This window comes from Stylophora pistillata, chromosome 13, assembly GCF_964205215.1.
Source record: "Stylophora pistillata chromosome 13, jaStyPist1.2, whole genome shotgun sequence".
Taxonomy (NCBI): Eukaryota; Metazoa; Cnidaria; class Anthozoa; order Scleractinia; family Pocilloporidae; genus Stylophora; species Stylophora pistillata.
Genome location: NC_142531.1, coordinates 8,758,303 through 8,778,059, shown reverse-complemented (window position 1 = coordinate 8,778,059; position 19,757 = coordinate 8,758,303). Strand labels below are relative to the sequence as shown.

General features: G+C 37.2%; 2 protein-coding genes and 1 long non-coding RNA gene across 3 annotated transcripts in view; 1 reads left to right on the top strand and 2 right to left on the bottom strand.

The window, feature by feature from the left end:
• The window catches only part of LOC111332374 (uncharacterized), a 1,584-nt gene extending 687 nt beyond the window's left edge, over positions 1-897 (bottom strand). The window contains exons 1-3 of the mRNA XM_088743794.1: positions 758-897; positions 331-561; positions 130-241 (exon numbers count right to left, since the gene is read on the bottom strand). Of these exons, the coding sequence (XP_088599920.1) occupies positions 130-241; positions 331-403 (185 nt within the window). The 5' untranslated portion in view covers positions 404-561; positions 758-897. The remainder of the gene's footprint in view (positions 1-129; positions 242-330; positions 562-757) is intronic.
• Positions 1-4,860, top strand: part of LOC148717490 (uncharacterized) — a 4,954-nt gene extending 94 nt beyond the window's left edge. Inside the window, exons 1-2 of the long non-coding RNA XR_015994879.1 lie at positions 1-40; positions 815-4,860. The exon at positions 1-40 is cut by the window's left edge and continues 94 nt beyond it. This is a non-coding gene — a long non-coding RNA (uncharacterized LOC148717490). The remainder of the gene's footprint in view (positions 41-814) is intronic.
• A 2,360-nt stretch (positions 4,861-7,220) lies between these two features.
• Positions 7,221-19,069, bottom strand: LOC111332381 (nucleoredoxin). The gene is made up of 7 exons (XM_022937701.2): positions 18,931-19,069; positions 15,033-15,460; positions 12,779-13,033; positions 11,377-11,581; positions 10,475-10,563; positions 10,009-10,099; positions 7,221-9,421 (listed from the first exon to the last, which is right to left on the bottom strand). The coding sequence occupies exons 2-7, from the start codon at positions 15,327-15,329 to the stop codon at positions 9,108-9,110; spliced, it is 1,251 nt and encodes a 416-aa protein (XP_022793436.1). The 5' UTR covers positions 15,330-15,460; positions 18,931-19,069; the 3' UTR covers positions 7,221-9,107.
• Positions 19,070-19,757: the final 688 nt, after the last annotated feature.

Sequence of the window (19,757 nt, the reverse complement as noted above, 5' to 3'; positions counted from 1 at the left end):
AATTCACAGTGCACCAGCCTATCATGTACTGAGACACATAGTAAGTTATGTTCATAGCTAGAATATTTACATAATCTCTACTAATTCATTAAAAAAAAATTATTTTATGACGTAAAATAATTTATTTACCATATTACTTTGTAGTGTATTACGTCCACCTCAATACCATTTTGTGGAAGGTCATCAACTTGTGGAAACACAGGCCCAAGACAATTTTTCACTCCTAAATAATCCTCCTTTCCTGCAGAGATATAATTTTACAATATTTAATATTCTTCGTCTCTTAAAAGCTAGTATTGTTTATGAAACTGCTGGATTTTAAAATCTCACCATTATACAGAGCGATAGGGTACTGGTGGTCACAGTCATGTTCTTGTTCATTGAGAATATTAAACACAGCCATGACAGTGCCAATTTTATTGCTGGTGCGTCTTCCATCCGCAGCAAAGCGTAAGCGGAGTTCGTTGCCATTAGCTTGCACAGCGTTCTTTATACTTTGGTGGACAGCAGCTAACTTAAAATTGCCTTTATATCGCGTCTTACTCCATCTCCTTTTTTAGCCTGTGGTAAATTAGAATGAAGTATTATTATTTTTTTTTATAGAAAATCCATAGAGGTCTATTCAATTTGAGGATTTTTTTCTTTGTAATTGAATCTTTGTATTTCTACACTGGTCAGATTTTATTCCCTATAGTCTTGCTTGGCTTTAGTAGTTAGGTATATGTAGTTAAAATAAATTATATTTGTTTTCACTGACCTCTGATATTGAATGCAAGGCAATGATCCCATTTTGCCTGTTCCTCTCCTGTTTCAGAACACTGATTAGCGGAAGAATATCTCTTTCCTCGTCTGGTAAAGCCATCCTCAACTCATGGTATGCCTCGTCTGAAATCAAGCCTTCATCTTTCGCAACAAGTAAATGCTGCGTCGTCCGACAAGTAGAGTTTTCTTTCTCGTCACCAGCATCGTGTTCAAGGGAAATGACAACTTCACGTCCTTGTACAGTGAACTTAATCTGAAGAAGACGACGGGGGGTTTCCCTTTAAAAATTTTTTTTCATATGGACACAGCTAGATAGACACATTGATCGCCACATAATTTTTTTTTTCGCGACTTTGCTGCTAGTCGGCAATGTCTCAGTTTTAGTTTTTACGAAAAAGTAAAATTGTTACATACCTCGGTGGGCTCGAACTCCTCCAGTCCTTCCACCGATTGAGCCACTAGTTGCCTGACTTGTCTTTTCTCACTATTTCTGGCTGCCGGTGTTAATTGCCAGAAGTCCTTTTTCACGGGTGTTATAGAAAACATTTTCAGTGTCTCTCTAATTCTCTGCTTTAGCAGCATTCCTTTAGCATTTGCTTGTTGAAGCTGAGCTACAACTTCATTCAGCTCGCTGAGTTGCAATGGAGTTGTACTGATTTCTCAAATTGTGGTTCTCTTCCCGAAGACGCCTTATTTCGTTCTCACAAACCTCTCTAAGAGATGGCTGTGTTTGTGCCAGTGTGCAACTCTGTGCTCGATTGTGTTGAAAATGAGTTAGAAAACTCCCACTGCTGACGGACTTGACCTTAAATTTCGATAACATTACTTAGAGAGTATCAGTCCTCACTACACCCGGACGTTTTTCTAGTTACCATCATTTTGTGTCTTATGTTCATTCATGGATAACTTAAACAAAGCGATTGCTTTTAATAGATCGCTTGATACTTGTCAATAGATCATTTTTATAAGGGAGGTGAGAAAATAACCATCTATTGTTTTAATCGTTTCTCATGAAGCGGCTGCGTGTATTATGAGAATTGATCGATATTTAGTTCTTATTAACCGAGCGGGAGGTCTGTATGAGAGAATCTTGACCGAGGTCGCCAGTACAGACCGAACGCAGTGAGGTCTGTACCAGCGACCAAGGTCAAGATTCTCCCATACAGACCGACCTAGCTCGGTTAATAAGATGTTTATTATATGGCTGTGTCTTATATGCCAAATTTTTATATTCTTTGTACCTATTTTTTCTAGACCGGTCTAGATGCCGATTACAGTTGTGGGCTTGGTGGCCAGGCCTTTGAACAGGAGCGAGGCTAAGGGTGACCTTGTTATGATAGAGAGGTTGCTGCTTTTCAAATGCAAATTTCTTTGTTATCATGCTAAGTAGATACAGGTCTCTATCACAACAGGGTCACTCTTAGCCTCACTCCTGTTCAAAGGCTTGGCCACCAAGCTCACAACTGTAAAAGGGACTATTGACCTGGTTAAGAGGGTGTCCCTATCGTAAAAAGGGTGATGACCCAGCTGGGCAGGTTACCCTTCTAGCCGAGCCAACTTTGGGTTTCTCATGAAAAAGGTTCGCCAAGTTTTGTAAAGAAATTTAGAAAAAGTTGGCTCACCAGTGAAACTTCTATCGGGGGCGACTTTTTTTCATATAAACAGGGCCTTATGCTCAAGTTTTGTTGAACTTTGTAAAAATTAAGTAAAAGGCCTGATAATCAAGCTCCATGGGTGAAAAAGTCAATTTTTGAAAAAAATAAAATAGAACAGATATTTGAAATCTGAAAGGAATTCTAGCTAAAAACGTTGTACTTTTAATTTTTGGGATATACTGAATTTGGTTTTCGCTCTATAACTAGGGAAGTTCTAGCTCTGATGGTTTTTTTGAATTATCTGAAAAAATTCTGAGTCAAAAAAATATAATCAGGATATCAAACTTATTACAGATAAAGAAATAAATTTTTAAAACAATTTCGGAATATCAATGTTTGAAGCATACTATTTGAACTTGGTTTAGGCCTCAAGAGGACAATCCGGACATTCAGGCTCCAAGAACTATTTTTGAAAAAGAACTCAACGAAAAAGGAGGAACATGAATTTTGGAGTATATTGAACTTGCCTTTAGATTCAAGAAATCGGAAATTTTATGATCAGTCCTCAAAGATTAACTAAACTATCAAAGAAAAATTATACTTTAAGAAAAGTATCATCGAGTAATAAACTTGAAAGAGATAGAGTAGGTAAATGATGCAGTTGGTAAATGAATCTGTAAATGACTCGAAAACACACGGACTTTCAACAATAGTGGTTGGTCTATAATCGTTGTGTTTGCTTTGAGCCTCAACAGCAAAGATTAAGATATTTATCAATTCAGCTTTATGTTTATTATTCTGATTTACGATCTCCAGGTCCAGTTTATAATGGACATTTTCTATCAATAAACTCCTAAACAATTTATCAAGACCCTAATCTTAAAACTGGCAGACTCAGTAGTAGACCGGCTAACCGTTACTATCATGGTAACTTGGTAGATAAATTGGACGGTTATTGCCGAGAGATTATTTTATAATCTCTTGTTATTAAATGCTCAGTTAAATTCTTTATATTCTTTAAACCACTGTTTCACCAACAACAAGAACAAAAAAATAAGATGTATCGATTTACCAATTTGAAACCAATAGTGCTGTTAACTTCTACTGAAATCCAGAGAGATTTTTAAAGATAAAACATTTCAGGAACCAAACTTCTTTCTTCGTTTGTAGTTTTTCTAAGTTTTGATTAGGTTTAATTTTGTATTGCCGACATATATTAAATCAAGGCCAATGCAGACCAGAATTATAGGCGCAGATAATCAGCCCGCTATAGAATGAAAGAGAAAAAAAACGGATATTTTACTCTCGTGAATTTCTTGATTTTTCACATTTTCTCGCCTATGCTTGAAGCTGTACTAAAGGGAGAGTGAGACAGAGAGTACAATGTGAATATGCTCATACCTATCGTGTGTTAATTAAGTACTTTATATTTTTGAATGAAAATAATCATCAACAGTCTCGAAACTTGATGATGGCGTGCACATTTTATATTGACAAGGTAGATGTCGTTAAGTAAAAGAATGCATCATAATGTGACAGAGTCACTTAGGCTTATTTCCTACTTAAAACATGTTTGTTCTGTTTATTTTATTTTATGGAATTTTAGCGATTTGTCAGTAATGTTAGTAATGTGTTAATTGTGTTAGTAATGTGTTAATTGTATTATTCCTTTAACTGCCGATTTCCCTTATGTAATTCCTGTTTAATTAATCGCTCCTAGCCCAAATTTGGTTTTAAGTTATTTTTACCTTTTCCTGTATTTTACTATAAGTTACAACTGTTTGCTCGGTGAGTTCAGTTGATTTGTTGCCTTCCTGAGAGTTTCTTTAAAGCGGATTCTAAGCTACACTAGCTTTTGGTATGTTTCAGTATTTTATGTTTGTTTATGTTTGTTTGAGCCCTAAGCTTAGCATGTAGTTGTTTCCATTGTATTTTTGTAGTGATTTTCGGTTTAGAATTTGCTTAGTTTAGCCACATACTCTTTTTATCTTACTACTGTATCTTATTTATTTACTCTGACCTTTGTCGCACAGCATGTAATTTCTCTGCTATATGAACTACAATTGTTTTCGTTTTAGCAGCTGTAATATTTTGCTTACCTGCTTCCAATTCATTGTTGCTATGATTCCTGTGTTTTCATTACACTAGTAATTTCATTTTCTCCTTTCACTGTTTTATACTGTATTAGCTCAAGTTGTAATATTAAGCCTAGCTTGTAATCTTTGTTGAATTCATGCTTGGTGTAGCAATTACTATTTTTGATAGTTTCTGTCACACAATTTCCTGTTTTCAAGTACTTTGTTTGTTTCCTTTCTTTACTGAATTATTTCTGTCTGTAGGTTATCTTTTACTGTTAAGTACTTTTTCCTAAGTCATTTTAATCTTGCTACATCATTTGGCTCATTGGAACTTTGTTTTCTTATTTATTGTTTAGTGTCACTCGTTCCCGTTTTTTTATTGTACCGTTGCATTTATTTGCTGTGTAATAAACTTGTAAATCTTCCCTCGGATCTTTTGTTCTTACGTCGACCGTTTTGGCCGTCTTACAATAAGATTATATTTCATGACACAGAAAATATTCTATCGACAACATTAGGGGATCACCAAGTTTACTTGACCAGAGGTACTCAGTTCTCAAATTACAATGGGTATTTGACGTGCCAAACAGTTGCCATGGCATCTTGGTAATGGCGGTAACGAAAGAGGAGGAGTTTGTTTTACTGCACTGTACTGCAGGTGTCTAGCGCGCTCTCCGTTTTGACCTCCAACTTTATGATCTAATTTTCAAGGGTAACAAAGAGAAACACGAACACTGTATTTCTATTAAAAATATAGTAATAACTTATTTACCTCACGAAACGTCGTGACAAAATAACGTCCAACGCTAAATGAGTCCTCCAAGTCGAATTCGAACCATTCTATCAACATTCAGGCTCTAAAATATAACTACCACACGCTGTTCTTGGCAATACGGACGATATCTCAGGTAATAACGTTAAAATATCGTGTTTTCTGGTCCCAAAGAAGCTGAAAAAACGGGTTCTGTCCTCGTGTACCGGTTCACAAGAGCCGATACAAAAGACCGAACAATACACAACAGTTAACCAATGACTCCTAAACAAAGAAAGAACAATGGTAATTCCCTTGTGAACCGGTACACCAGGACAGAGCCAAAAAACGCTGAAAATTTTTCTGTTCGTAAGCTTTTTCCACGTGCAAGACTGATCGAAAGATTATAAATTTAAATTTTTAAAAATTATTTGAATTTCAAATGGATTTTCCGACTTTTATAGAAGACCGAACATTGTCGACAAGTTCTCGGTTAATTTCGATCAATTGTAATACGAAGTACCTCACTGCGAGCTTATTTGAAACTCAGTAGAGTCAATAAAGAGGAACGAGCATCGTTGCAATCGTTGAAATAATGATGAAAATATTTCGAACTTTTACTTGAAGACTCTTTTCCACTTGCTAAAAACAGTACATCTTCCTCCAAATGAAACCTGGATACAGTGGATCAAAGGCAACCTAGAGTAGATGCCTCTGCTAAATTTCAAATCATTTGACTATATTCTAGTTCATTTGATTAACTATCACCTTGCTCAGACTCGTGTATATGATCGCGTTTTTTCGAGATACGGGGTTCCACTTTTTTTTTTTCCAAATTGCATCTCTGTCGATGAAGAACATATTTACTATTTCATTACTTTTAACGACTAAGTTTGATTAGGTTTCCAAATTCTTTGTTTTGCTACACCAAGCATTTTTTAACAAGTAAAGTTGTCTTAACTTTCGCAAAAAATAGGTGTTGTATTGTACCTTGATCATGATTTCATGGTGACCTTTTTCTTGTCCCCAATGTGGCCGATCATTTGAAGATGTTTTGAACATCCATTTACCATTTCACGCCCTAACGTCAATATCCATATTCTCCAAACTGTTCTCAAAACATTTCATAAGGTGCTCACAAGAGCTTTTTAAGTTGGTGATCATTTTCTATATTCTTATAATCCTAACGTTTGATTCAAGGGTGATCAGGTAAGGAGAAGTTAGATGCTGGTCAGTCTTAGAGGTTGAAGAGTTAAGGAAACTCGTGGAAAGAGGATTTTCTTTCCTTCCTGTCCTAACTTTGTTTCTATGCCCCTTTCCTGTCCAGGATACAGGTGAGGAACAAGCTGGGAGATATAAAGGGTTGGGCCGCTCTTAACAAATGTTTCAGCATAATTACCGAGCAGGTTTTAATTATTAACGTCGCCGAACAAGAGTCGAAGCCCGCGAGCCCCTTATTTTTCACGTCAGAACCCACTTCATTTGAACTAAGAGGGAGAAATCTTTGTTTCTCATAGGTAAGAGCGTGTAGCATCCTCTGTAACGTGGAACTTTGTCCTCACTGAAACGCTTTCGTCCATTCCAAATGTGGAAATAGAGCCCGTTTAATAGCCCATTTCCGAATTACCCTTGGCCTCTTTTTCAAAACGAAGCGTGGTGCTCAACCATTCTTGTGAAAATGAGTTAAATTTGCATGTGAATGAAACCTTGTTATCATATGAAAGGATGAACACCAGGACTCGTTTTGAAAATGAGGCCATGGGTAATTCGGAAACGGGCTATTGAAGTGAGCTCAGGTTATAAACATATCGATGCGCGATTATTCTCTGCGATTACCACCTCTTTAGAATTTTTATTGTAACTCATTTCATAATTCACTCGTTCCCTCTGTTCAACAGGTGGTCGAATTTAATCCTGCCTCGGTTGTCCTACACATAAGTATGTTCCGGTCAAGTTTTGATCACCCGCCAATTTGTAGTCTTTAGAGCGCTTAGAGGAATCATTCGTTTTAAGAATAAGGCACAGATTCCACTGTGGTAATTACTTCAACACACTTTTATTGCTCAACGAGGTTATGGCTATTTCCGTACACACTGGCATTGTCATGGGATAAAATGAGTAACTTAATGTAGTTCAATCAAAAATTACTAAGTTGCGTCATTAACGCACTACAGATTCTGAAAATAATCTACATCCATCCTAGGAAGGGCCCTTGGAAATTCCAAGGCGGTTAACAGGCAGGTATGAAAGCCAACATTTTACGAAATAGTTTGAAAAACAGTACAGGATATATCCCGAGGACTTGGGTGCGGTGCCCTACTCTGAACAAAGACCCTCCAAGAGGGTGGTGCAGATATAGCTTGATACTATACAAGTCATTTACATCTAGTGTGATCTAACTATCAGTGACTTAAATGCTACAGAAAAACAGGTTGAATCGTCCGACCTACATGAAAACTCTTTCAAGGCAGAGTCAGGTTGCTAACCAAAGGCTGCCAGAAGTTTTCATTCACCCTTTAACTCCAGAAGTGATTCACGAGTAACTCCATACAGTATCGTCACTTATTACTAAACCATCTTCTGGATTTTGGAGGAACACAATTTCCTAAAGCAGTTGCAATTCACTTGATCGAACAACTACTCCAACAGGTGTTTGAGTATCACTTTAGACCTCAAACATCACAGCTCGACTTCATTGTTACTTTTCAAGGTTTACCATTTTAAGAGGGAGGGAAGGTTGTAACCATCTGCACTATAATTATTACTAATAAATTAATCCTTAAAACAGTTTTTGCTTCTAAAAAAATGAAAAACGTGATCATTTTTACACAGCATATCCACCCTCTTACGGTAAATACTATTTCAAAATAAAATTACATAGCATTTAAAGTGACAAGTATGTGCCATTTAACCACTAATATCAAGGCTGTGCTCTAAGAAAAATTGAAGGGAGCCCAGTGCTCTGAAACTGTGAAATCTAGGGTGCCCAGCATATGCTTCTCATGAAAAAACTAAGATTCCTGAGTCGCCCAAGAGCAAGAGTAAGGTACCAGGGGCCACCAGGCGCTGCTAGACCACAACCCTGAATATGTGGCATTTACCCCTGTCAGCACCAAGCTTTTACAAATAGTGATGCATGCCCAGTTAATAAATTATATTACTGTCTAAAAGTGACATAATCCACTGTACAGTTTGTCTTAACATCTTACAGAACTACAACAAAATAACTGAAGTTAATTATATGGTTATTTTAGAAAGCTGCCATGAAAAAATGCAACAAAATCTACTCACCTCACCCTCTCATCACAAAAATCCTCTCAAACTTGAAACACATAAATATCACTTAGCTTACTTTGCATTTTATTTTGAATCCAAATTCTAATGCACATTTCTCTCTTTTTGCCTATTAACAACTTCTATTGAATAAGTTTGGAGGATATGTGTCTCTGGTGGGACCAACAACAAACAACTTCCAAGTATGGAGTCAAGATCACACCCCATTGGCTCCTGTTTGTGGATAGTATATCGATACTGGAACAAGAGGGAATGTGCTCAACACATGTGGGGGTTAAACGATGACAGGACTACAAATCTGCTTAAGAACAAGTGCACATCAGTCATGTCTGAATCCAATTTTAGTCTGTCCCTTCACAAAAAAATGTCCTCAATTACTAATATTTACCAGAAAAGAGAGAGAGAGCAAAAAAAACACCATAACAAAGACAGCAACCCTGAGTGCAAACAAAAGAGAGATTGTGCATCTAAACTCAAGTTGTCTTATGTTCTTATCATTAAGTAAAAAAAAAATCCTTAGAGGTGTAATTGAATGAGTTTCTTACATTTACAACACTTGAACAGAACAGACCAAAATGTTCTCTGACACTTTAGTGGAAACTCAAATACCCAGATATGATTGGTATCTTATCCCCTTAGACTTCTGCCTTTTAGTTTGCCATCAAGAAAATTATTAACAAATGCCTCTACAACCTCTTTAGTCAGCACCTCTGCTTCAGACATATACACTTGTTGCGATGGAATATCTAGTATCACTAAAATGTTATCCTCTTCCTCGGGAAGTGCTAGGAAATCGCGCAGACTGTCGGATGTCTCATCGCCTTTGGTATAAAAGAAGAACAGAGGAGGGTTTTCATCTATTCCCTCTGCCACCTGGATGCAGTGCTCAGCTACAGGTTGGATGATTTCTTTCGCACTTTGAATGGAGGCTTCTTCACCATCTTAAAAAAAAAAAAAGCAATAGAGAGTAAAATTAACATTATTGGTGTTCTGTCATTGACTCTTTCACCTTGTTTGTGCTAGTGTTGAGTCTCAGGAGAAGGCAAAAGCCTTAAAAAATGATTGCTGGCCAATTGAGCTAGATGTAAAGCTTGAAGCACTGATTTTGTATGGGAGAGTATTGAAACAACTAGGCATGAGCACAAAAGGAAACTTTTAGTAAACCGCCACAAAAACAGCTTGACGAATGTGGTTAAAAGGAGGGTTTAATAAGCAAAACAATGTCTCTGCAAGTACATCATAAAACTTTCTCATTTCTTAGCTGTTCTTAGTAAAAGCAATTTGAAAAATGGCAATTTTTTTTACTGCTTCTGTTTGGAAGAGAAGCTGGCCCCCACATACATGGTGTATTCCCATGCAAATAATTCTGAAATGGTTAGACACACCAAATACATCTAGTCATTCACAAAATTCATAAGAAAAAATATTAATATTAGCTAATAAAAAGGAAATATTATTAAACCAATATTTCCTTCAACCTGATTCATAGCTATCCTTAACCTACATCTATAATTTTTATTTTACCAACCTGTGAAATAAATCAGACATTTCTCGTCATTCACAGTACAGACTGTTAGTTCGTCAATCACATTTAAAGGCTTCAATTTCCAAGGAAATTGCTGCAAAACAAAGTGGCAGTGATAAATGACCAGCTTTAACCACTCACATCCTTACATCAATTTGTCTTTTCTCGTACTGTTCTCTAAACATTTCTCAGCCCAGTCTACTCATGGGCACTTGGCCACTTGTTCTGAGCTCTTACACGAGACAAACAATTACACACTCATTTAGTAATCATCTTGCTGATAGTATCTGGTGACTCCCATCAACTGTCAGTGGTAAGCTGCCTTAATCAAATATTAAAAGCAAATGTAAATTCTACATGTGTATACAGGTCCAAACATGAAGTGTATACACATGTTATATTTCAGGAGAGAAATAGGGTCCAAAAATCAGATGAACACAAAATTAATTCTTGATTTGTGATAACTTACCTCTCCTTCTGGGTCAGCTGAAACTACATTGCGACCGTTTGAAGAAATGATCTTGTGCTTCTCATCAAAAAGGATTAAAGTTGGAATGCCTGCAGAGACCAGAAGAAACTGCTCATGAATGGATTTTGATTGGAAACTGGATAGCTCAAGATTTAAATGAACCTTTAACCCCTAAGAGTGACTAACATCTAATTTCTCCTTACAGTGTCACCCTCAAATCACACATTAAGGTCAGGAGAATGAAGAAAATGATCCCCAACAAAATTTAGCCTTTGGCTGTTGTCCTTGTCAGAACCTTAGGAAATGTATAGAGAACAATATGGAGATCATGCATACTGATGTTGCAGTGTGAAGGTCTAAAGGAGAAGTATGCTCTAGAAATCATATAATGTTTGCTTCTTTCATTAAAAAATAGTTTTTTAAATTTCTTAATTACCACATTTTCTAGATTCCAGAGTGTGACCTAACCATTCGGAAATTGTGTGCAAATGTATTGGTTGGCTAATGTATCAAAGTGAATACACTGAAATGAAGTACAGTTGTTTGTCGCAATTTAGTCATTTCCAATGTGAATCGTAATGTTTCAACTGCATACCGCAAGTATTGAATCTTTAGGCAAGCTGAAGAAGGCCAGCAAGATGGCCAAGAGCACATGTATGTGTACCTCTAAATATCTAACCCTTCAACCTGTAACTTCTCCCTTTAATAATCAAACATTATCCAGCAAACAGCAAATGAGAATGTACCCAAACTTATCAAATAGAAGTTGATATCTTGATCTAACACCAAATTCTCCCAGTTAATTCACAAGGAAATGTGTAACAGGTAGGGGGGAGAATGAACAATCAGATATTAGGAGTAAAGATTTAACAGAAGAAACATAACTTGGGTATTAGTCTCACCTTGCACTCCAAACACCTGGGTCAGCTCTTGTTTCTTTTCTGCATCAAACCCAATAGAAAGCCATGGCATATCTTTAAAATAATCATTGTACCCTTCCTCACTGCGGTCTGAACTCACAAATATGATTTCAAAGGCCTTTCCTTTCTCCTGGACCTTTTTGTATGTCTCAATCAATTGTGGTGTAAAGCCTCTGCAAGGAGGGCACTGTTCAAAAATGAAAGAAATTGATTTTTTTCATTTTCAAATTAAGTTGCATTTTTTTTCTTACAATGGGAGTTGAATTTGACTTTCAGCTACCTCCATAAATAAAGGGCTGCCTACAACTGCACGTGCCTACTTTTGTATAGTTGCCAAGTATTCAGCAAAAAAAGCAATGTGGTGTAAAATGCAGAGGGGTTAATGAATAGCGCTTATTGATGCCAAACTTGTAACAAAAGAAGGACTTAGTGCAGAGTTTGTAGACTGGTAATGGACAGGCAAGGACAGGGCAGGAATAGGAATAAGGTACATGTTGTAAATAAGCATCAAATTTACATTCGCTCTGCTATGTTCAGAGTAAACATACAGGTACGAATGTTTGATGCTGTAACTTATTTTGTTCAAATCAATGACAATGTCAAAATGCAGAGGTGAGGCCCTGAAAAAAAAAAAATTAAACTTTACCAGGAAAAAACAAAAATGGAACAACAAACCCAATCAGATTTGTCTAATCACAACCAGTGTTAGAACTGAACCAGGACAAGTTACAAGATTTCTTACGAGTGTCATGATACCTACCCTGCTGGCAGAGGCGTTTATTTGCTAACTTCCCCTACGGTCCACGCAAAAATAAAGTCCTCTGCACTCGGCCTGTTAAATCTTCTTCGAGCATGCACGGCCTGTTGCTTAGAAACAAATTAGTTCCTGGTAGTACTCGGCTGATTGTGGGCTCACACTTGGTCTTGCTATATAGCTAAATAGGATGCGTGCGCATAAAAACGTGTTTAAAACAGGTTCTGACCGGTTTTGCAAATCAGACTATCCACAAACTTGGATGATTCCCAGGCGCATGCTCGAAAAAGATTTAACAGGCCGAGCGCAGAGGACTTTATTTTTACATGGACCGTAGGGGAAGTTAACAAATAAATGCCTCTGCCAGCAGGGTACATGATAGTTTGCCATCTTGAAAACTGCAACAGGCCTGGGGTAAGGTTTACAGACATACATGACACAATAACATAGAACTTACTACTTTCCGAGAAGGATGGCACAATATGTTAAAAAAATAATGGTAAGTACTTTTTGTCAGTGTTAGGTAATAACTACTTGTAACTGATTTTGGCACACAGATGTTTGGCTAATACACAGTAGGCGACCCCTTACCACACCATGCTTAATGTACATGTACCAGCCATTACATACCCAATGAGCTGAGAAGTACAACCCAAAGACTTTTCCGGCTAAATCAGCAAATGACTTCTCCTCTTTCTTGTTGTTAACCAATTTTACATCTTTCATTAAATCAGCTAGTCCTTTGGGTCTCCATGGAAAGTTTTTGGCTTGCTGGTCCTCTGTTACCATCACACGCCCCTTGTCTGTTATAAGTTTTCCATCCTTTCCATCCAGTATGACCAGTGTTGGTATTCCTTGAACTTTAAATTTTGATGAAAGTGTTTCCTGGTGAAGAAGGGAAGAAAACCATTTAAACTTTTAACTACTATACCACGAGTGACCAAGATGTAATTTCTCCTTACAGCATCAATACAATATCAAGCGGACAAGTGACAAGAAATAAGAAAAATACAAACTAGGGCATTAGTTTGTTGATACAGTACCAGATTTTCTGAACTAAAAACATAAAAGTTGTGTGGTAGACAGTAAGGCAAATTATTCACCGATGAGGTCTAAGGAGCAACAAAGGTCAAGGTTGCAACATGTAGTTCTGTTTATTGACCAAAGTAAACAGTAAACTACATTACTTAATTCCTGAAACCCATAGCCCTCATTATAATTTAAGGCGCCAAAGAACGTACAATGTACAAGCAGCTAAGACAAAGCATTTGTAATAGAACTTTCAATAGAAATTTGAATCATCATATTTTATATTTGTATCGTAGCAGCTTGTAAAAATTGCACAATTCAGTATTTTACTGCGATGTGATTTTAATAAACCAGTCTATCTATCTATCCATCTATCTATCCAAAGAGCAGGTTACAAGTAATGTGCCATATGTCAGAGTCACACAGTTGATAAAAGCACTACACGTAGATAATAGGAACTAGACAAGTAGAGGGAGTTAAAGGATCAATATTTTCCTTTCACTTCATTTGTTTTCACATGGCTTTCATCCTGACTGCATTGTGTATATTGGAATAGTAAACTGGTTAATTGTTTATCTTTGAATTGAATTTTGTATTTAAATGAATTCTGTTCTGAGTTAAGATCCTACATCTTCTGGGATGCATTTGCAGTTTTCTTTAAAAGTCACATGTATCCTGGTCAGAATTCCAGTTAAATAGTGAAAAGAAACATGGTATCTCCCTTGTGAGCTATCAAGTTGCGCACTCTGAGAGAAATTTGATATCTGCGCATGCCCAGGTGTTATTCTCTTATAACAAAGAGGGTCAAAATAACCTTGACTTCCACCAACTAAGAGGTCACTGGCAATGGATAATCTAATAAAATCAAATGACTTTGATAAATGATTGCCAATCCTAAAATTATATTTTCAAACTATAAGTAAAGTTCCCAAAATGAACACAACTCAAATCAAGAGTATCTTTTTTTCAGGATCTTTTTACCTCATTTTTCCACCTTACCCTTTGTGCCAATAAATATTTAATCATGATGTGGGTGGGCCCTTGAGAAAGATCAGAAACATGTGAACAATAGGTGATGAGCAAAAATGAATCCAAGGGCATAATTATATTTGTAATATATGGTTAAAAAACCACTCAAATGAGACAGATTGGTTAGTGATCATCAGTCATCTTGAGATAAAAATAAATGTAAAAGCAAGCTCACAAAATCTATTGGTTAAAAAAAGTAAAAATTTTGAAAAATTACATTTGAAGTCGAAGGTATTTAAGTCGTGTACGTACATGTAAAGTTCATAGTAGGTTTGGACTAACCTAATGTTCACAGATGTTGTTATGGCTTCAGCAAACTACCTTACATTTAGCCAATATCAATAAAGATGATTTAAAAAAGAAAAGCAGCTGCGATGTTCCCAGGATTATTCAGAAAAAAAAATGCGCTATGCATGGGCAAAATTCCTTAAATGCATGACCAGATTTAAGAAATATCGTTAAGAAAATTTCGCGCAAGTAGCGCTAAGAAAATTTTTTTACAAGAATCGCTCATCGTAAAAACTAGGGAATAAACTTGAAATTATTATTAACGCGTCTCCGAAAATGAAAAAACAATGACGTTCATTAATCGCTTGGGGCTTGACTCTGTGTTGCGTTCGCATAATGCAATGTGTTCTTCAGAGACGAGTCTCTGAAACTGTTATCACAGTGTGAGCGATCGTAAACAAACAACACACTTTCAAAGATAAAAATAGCTCTCTACACTTCGAATGCAAATTCTACATAGTAAAGGGATTGATAGATTAGGTGTTACATGTTATGCATACACAGTCAAAGCTAAACTGATTAAATTCAGCTGACTCACCTTTCGAGTACGATCGGTGTAAGGCAAAGCAAGCCAAGGCATTTCTTTGTAATATTCCTGCCACTCTGACTCATTCTTATCAGAACTCACAAAAACAACTTCAAAATTTTTCTCTGAGTGATACTTCTCGTAGAACTGTGCTAACTTTGGCGTAAACCCACGGCAAGGCGGACACCAGTGAGCTGAGAAGTACAAACCGACAACCTTCCCTTCACCACAGATACTCTCTGTAGATACCTCATTCGCTCCTTGGCCCTGCAGTTTCTCACCTAGAAGGCGCTTGAAAGCTTCAGCCATGATTTAATCAAGTGTGGTTTGATTTTAGCGGTTGAGGTTATCCACAACAGCTGTGAACCGTTGCAAGTCGTTCAGACACCAATCTTGCTCCGATCTCAGATCGCGCTAGAACGCCAATATGACAGTTAGGCCTGATGGGAAATATAAGGATGACGTCACGCATTTTAGACTATCCTTGACAATAATTGCGTCATACAAACAAAAACAGTGAATATTGCTACGAGTAGATGTAGACATGCTGTCGTTTCCAAACAACCGTTCTGCAACGTAAACAAGCCCTTCGATCTCTTGTTTTGTTTTTGTCTAATAAGAAAATTTCGAATTCATTAGGAACCACTAGTTACGATGATTAGTTGGGTATTTTGGGAATATAGACACTGTCAGAATGCGATAAAAAAAACCTGGAAAACACAATGTTACTTTTTCACTTTATTTACTTTCACGGTTTCTTGTTGTTAGAACATGAATTCAGAAATTAAAATTTGATGGTGATGGTTTCTGAAAAGAAACCGTTTATAACCTACGCCGAAAGGAAATTCTGTTTCGAAATTTAGTGCATCAGTATTTAATTTTAGAGGATGAACAAATGCATGGAAAATAAAACGTAGAAGCGAAGGAATAAGCTTTCAAGTCAACGACACTCCGATTCTCCGAAACGGTGCAAATTATGGCTTTATAGTGACATCGAACTTTAGTACTTCAAGTGAGGCCTAGCGGCAATTTGACATTTCCACGGCCCGGTAAATATTATGTTTAAACTATATGATATGTCCGGAAAGTGTTGTTTAATCGAAGATTTTGTGTCAAAATGTACAATTTCTCAGAATTTTCAACTTAACGCTACGCAATTTTCTGACCTTGAATTCAAGTAAACAACGATCTAAGCATGGAGAATAGTCTAGTGATCTTACGCACGGGTTTCGTATACGTAAGAAGTTTGTACGTTTTATTGCTTCAAACAGTCCATCAAGAAATGTTTTGAATAAAGCAGTTTGTCTCGAAAGATTTCTTGGTCATTTTCGTCTTGTTTCTCATTCGCAGTTTCCAAGTAACAAATCCACAGGCGTGATTGGATTAATGCATAAAAATTCAGAGATTTTTGTACTTTATCTTAATTTCTGAGTGAAACGTGATATGTATCCATCGTGTTTTTCTTTAAAATTTAGTTATTTAAATGATCAACTTTCGTCAGAGCTTATCTTTGGGAAAAGATGATTAACAAAAAATTACTGAGCACTGTTTCCTCTTTTCCCGTTTCCACATAGGACCCATGGGCAAGCGAAACACTTAGAAATCAATGGGTAAAATATTTGACTCAGTTTTCACTTGTTTTTCATGGGGACAAATTGTCCACTAAATTTTCTCTTTCGGTTTTAACCAAAGGCGGCATGATTAAACCAATTTGACCCGTAAACTAGGGATAAACATCCCTTTTACCGCGGCTTGGTCTCTCGCGTGATCATTCAGTGCGGGAGAAGAGTTTTTCCACCCACGCGCGAGCACGCACGATATGGCGTGATGCGCAACTCTAGCTTGAAAGTCTCATGGTTACCCTATCCCCCGGGCTCCAACAATGATTACCTTTGCTCCTTTTAATTTTGTCTGTTAGCTGATGGTAGTTTTCTTATTTTATTGCAATTTGATTTCTTAAAATTTTGTTTCATACCGTATAGATATTCCACATTTTAGAATATACCGTCATTGCGCGTCTTAAGATTCCGCCATTCCAACGATCCACCGTTCCATCATTCTGTTGAATAGGTCCCATCTTCTCGGGTACCCTAGACAACCCTCCACCCGGGACAACTTTACAGAGCAGCTTACCCCCGTTCGGCCAGGCCAGGTCGTATATTCGACAAAGTGGCGGACGACAGGAAAGAGAATTGATTAGCTGTAGAATGCACGATCTCTTGTTATGGCGTGCTTACACATTTTCTGTTCGAGTTGTCTCGTCTCGGAAAAAATTGTCCCGCCTACCGGGGTTACCCTATCTGCTGAGGTATAGGTAAGACAACTCCTCCCCCCCCCCCCCCAAAAGTTGTCTCACTTACCCGAGACGAGTTCACAACCTAATGTAAACGGTCAGCTGAATGTTGAAGAGAAATAAGTGAAAAATTAGCTCGACCAGGGTAACTAGTGGGGAAGGTTGTCACGGGTACCAGAGATCATATGAATGGGGCCTGAAACAAGGTATCGTATATCGCAGCTTTCTCGCTTCACAAATTTAGCGGCCCTTAATTCCGACATAAGTCGTTCAGTGCGTCGGTCACGGATGCCACAGTGAAATTATTTTGAGATGTGAATCGTCTTTTGTAGTATCACGGCAAGAACTGAAGATTTACTTAATTTGCTGATTAAACGGTATTATCTTTTCTGGTGTCACAGCAAGAACTGAAAAAATCTTATTCTTGGATCTACTGGGCAGTAATCCGTCGATTTAAACGATAAAATGCTCTCCCTTCGAAAAAAAAAATTTTTTCTCTAAATTTGCAAGAAGCGCCGATCACACCTTTCAATATATTTCTGCAAGGAAATGCTTTGTCTTTTTTTTTTTTCACACGCCATCCTGATATTATTTTAGGATGTTTATTGTTTTTTTGTAGTACTCCGAAACAGAGAATAAGTAGCACCGAGAAACATCGGGTCAAAATTGGATCCAGATCAGAATTCTATTGTTGCTCTCACTCACGCCGTTCATCTCGACAGCGTATATGGCTTCGCCCTCCTAATCTCAGTGCCTTGAATAATTTTCATGCGACACGATGTAACCTAGAGAATGACGGTAGAAGGCAATCTTGGCTGAGTAAGTAACTAAGTAAGTAAAACTTTCTTCACACAGGGCAGCCCATTCAGCTCAAGGCTGGTATCCATAGGGGCCCTGTTTCTCAAAAATAAAATTACATCAAAATTCTCAATTATTTATATATATGACTAGGATTTTAAAACTACATTAACAGCGTAAGACTACAAAGCCAAAACACAATTAAGACCTAAAATATTAGATAAAATATCAAGTTAAGATAAAAAGAAATGTCTTAATTGCAATGGGGCACAACTTTTGAATGTTTTCACTCTTCTCAATGTTTAAAGGGAGTTTATTAAACATTTCTGAGTAAAACTGAAATTGAAAACGATCCATATCAACGGGGTGTATCGCTCAATTATTCTAATTGCATCGACCGGATTTTGTTTCGTAAGTATTACGTGCGCTGAGATAAATGTTCGATAACGAACACGAATTGTATAGAACCGACGCCACGTTATTTAATCAGTTGTACTTTCCAACATTAATAATCACAAAGAACGCGAAATACGTCAACTAATTAAACAGATGGAAGATCTTTCTGCAAAGTTCCTCATAAGTTATACTGGCATGTTTACGTTTTCCGGGAAAGTCATTTGGCCGCTAAAAGAAAAATTCAAACGAATCTAGAAAGTCTTCGGGTTTCGATCTTTAGAGTTCAGTCTACAGCCGGCCTTCGTTCATAACAGCTAGCGTCCCACCTGAAGTCGATCGCCTTCTAGGCGCAGCGAACAAATTTGTGCAGATGCATTCACTGGTTGGTCAATCAGCAAAAATTGAGATGAGAAATCAACTTACCACAGCTTTCTGACCTCTTTCGAAAGTTGCCGCGGATGAAAGACTCGGATGCGTTGTGAAGAAATATTATCGGCAGGATCCTAGTGGATAACACTTACTCGTCACAGAGGCTGGAGAATAAACAGCTGATAAGAGGAAAAAAGAGCATTCACGTCAATGACGTTATTCTATTGTTTTAATTGTGGTTAGTTTCATTTTAAATGAAATGTCGAGATCGCGGAAGTCGGCGACGATTCAATGGATGATGGATGGCTCTGTGAAATTATTTTGAGATTTTTATCATCTTTTGTAGCAACGAGAAAGGGGGCATTGGGGTCTATTTGAAAGCGCAAAACCGTCACAAAAACCGTAGAAAAAATCATCCATAACCGCAAAAAAAAAAAAGAAAAAAAAAAGAAAAAAAAGCTAAAAAATTCGATCAAAACCGAAAACCGCATACAAAACCGTACGGTAGTGACAAGTGGAGCATAGAGGAGACACAAGAACCTAAATAGGAAAAACCGAAAACCGCATCGGATACCAAATTGGAAAACCCTTTAGTACTTTTGACGAAAACCGAAAACCAAATGCTGCAAAAACGGAAAATCAGCGAACTGTAATAAACATCAAACCGGATAAACCGAAGTTTTTTGGCAAAGAAACCAAGAAACGATCTAATAAAAAGCCAAAACCCCAAAACCGAAAATAATAATGCCCCCCTTTGTGGCGTCACGGCAAGAACTGGAGATTCAAAAAATTTGCTGATTTAAACGGTAAAATGCTCTCTTTTCAAATAAAAAAGATTTCCCCTAAGTTTTATGAGGTATAGATCACAGCTGTTGAGATAT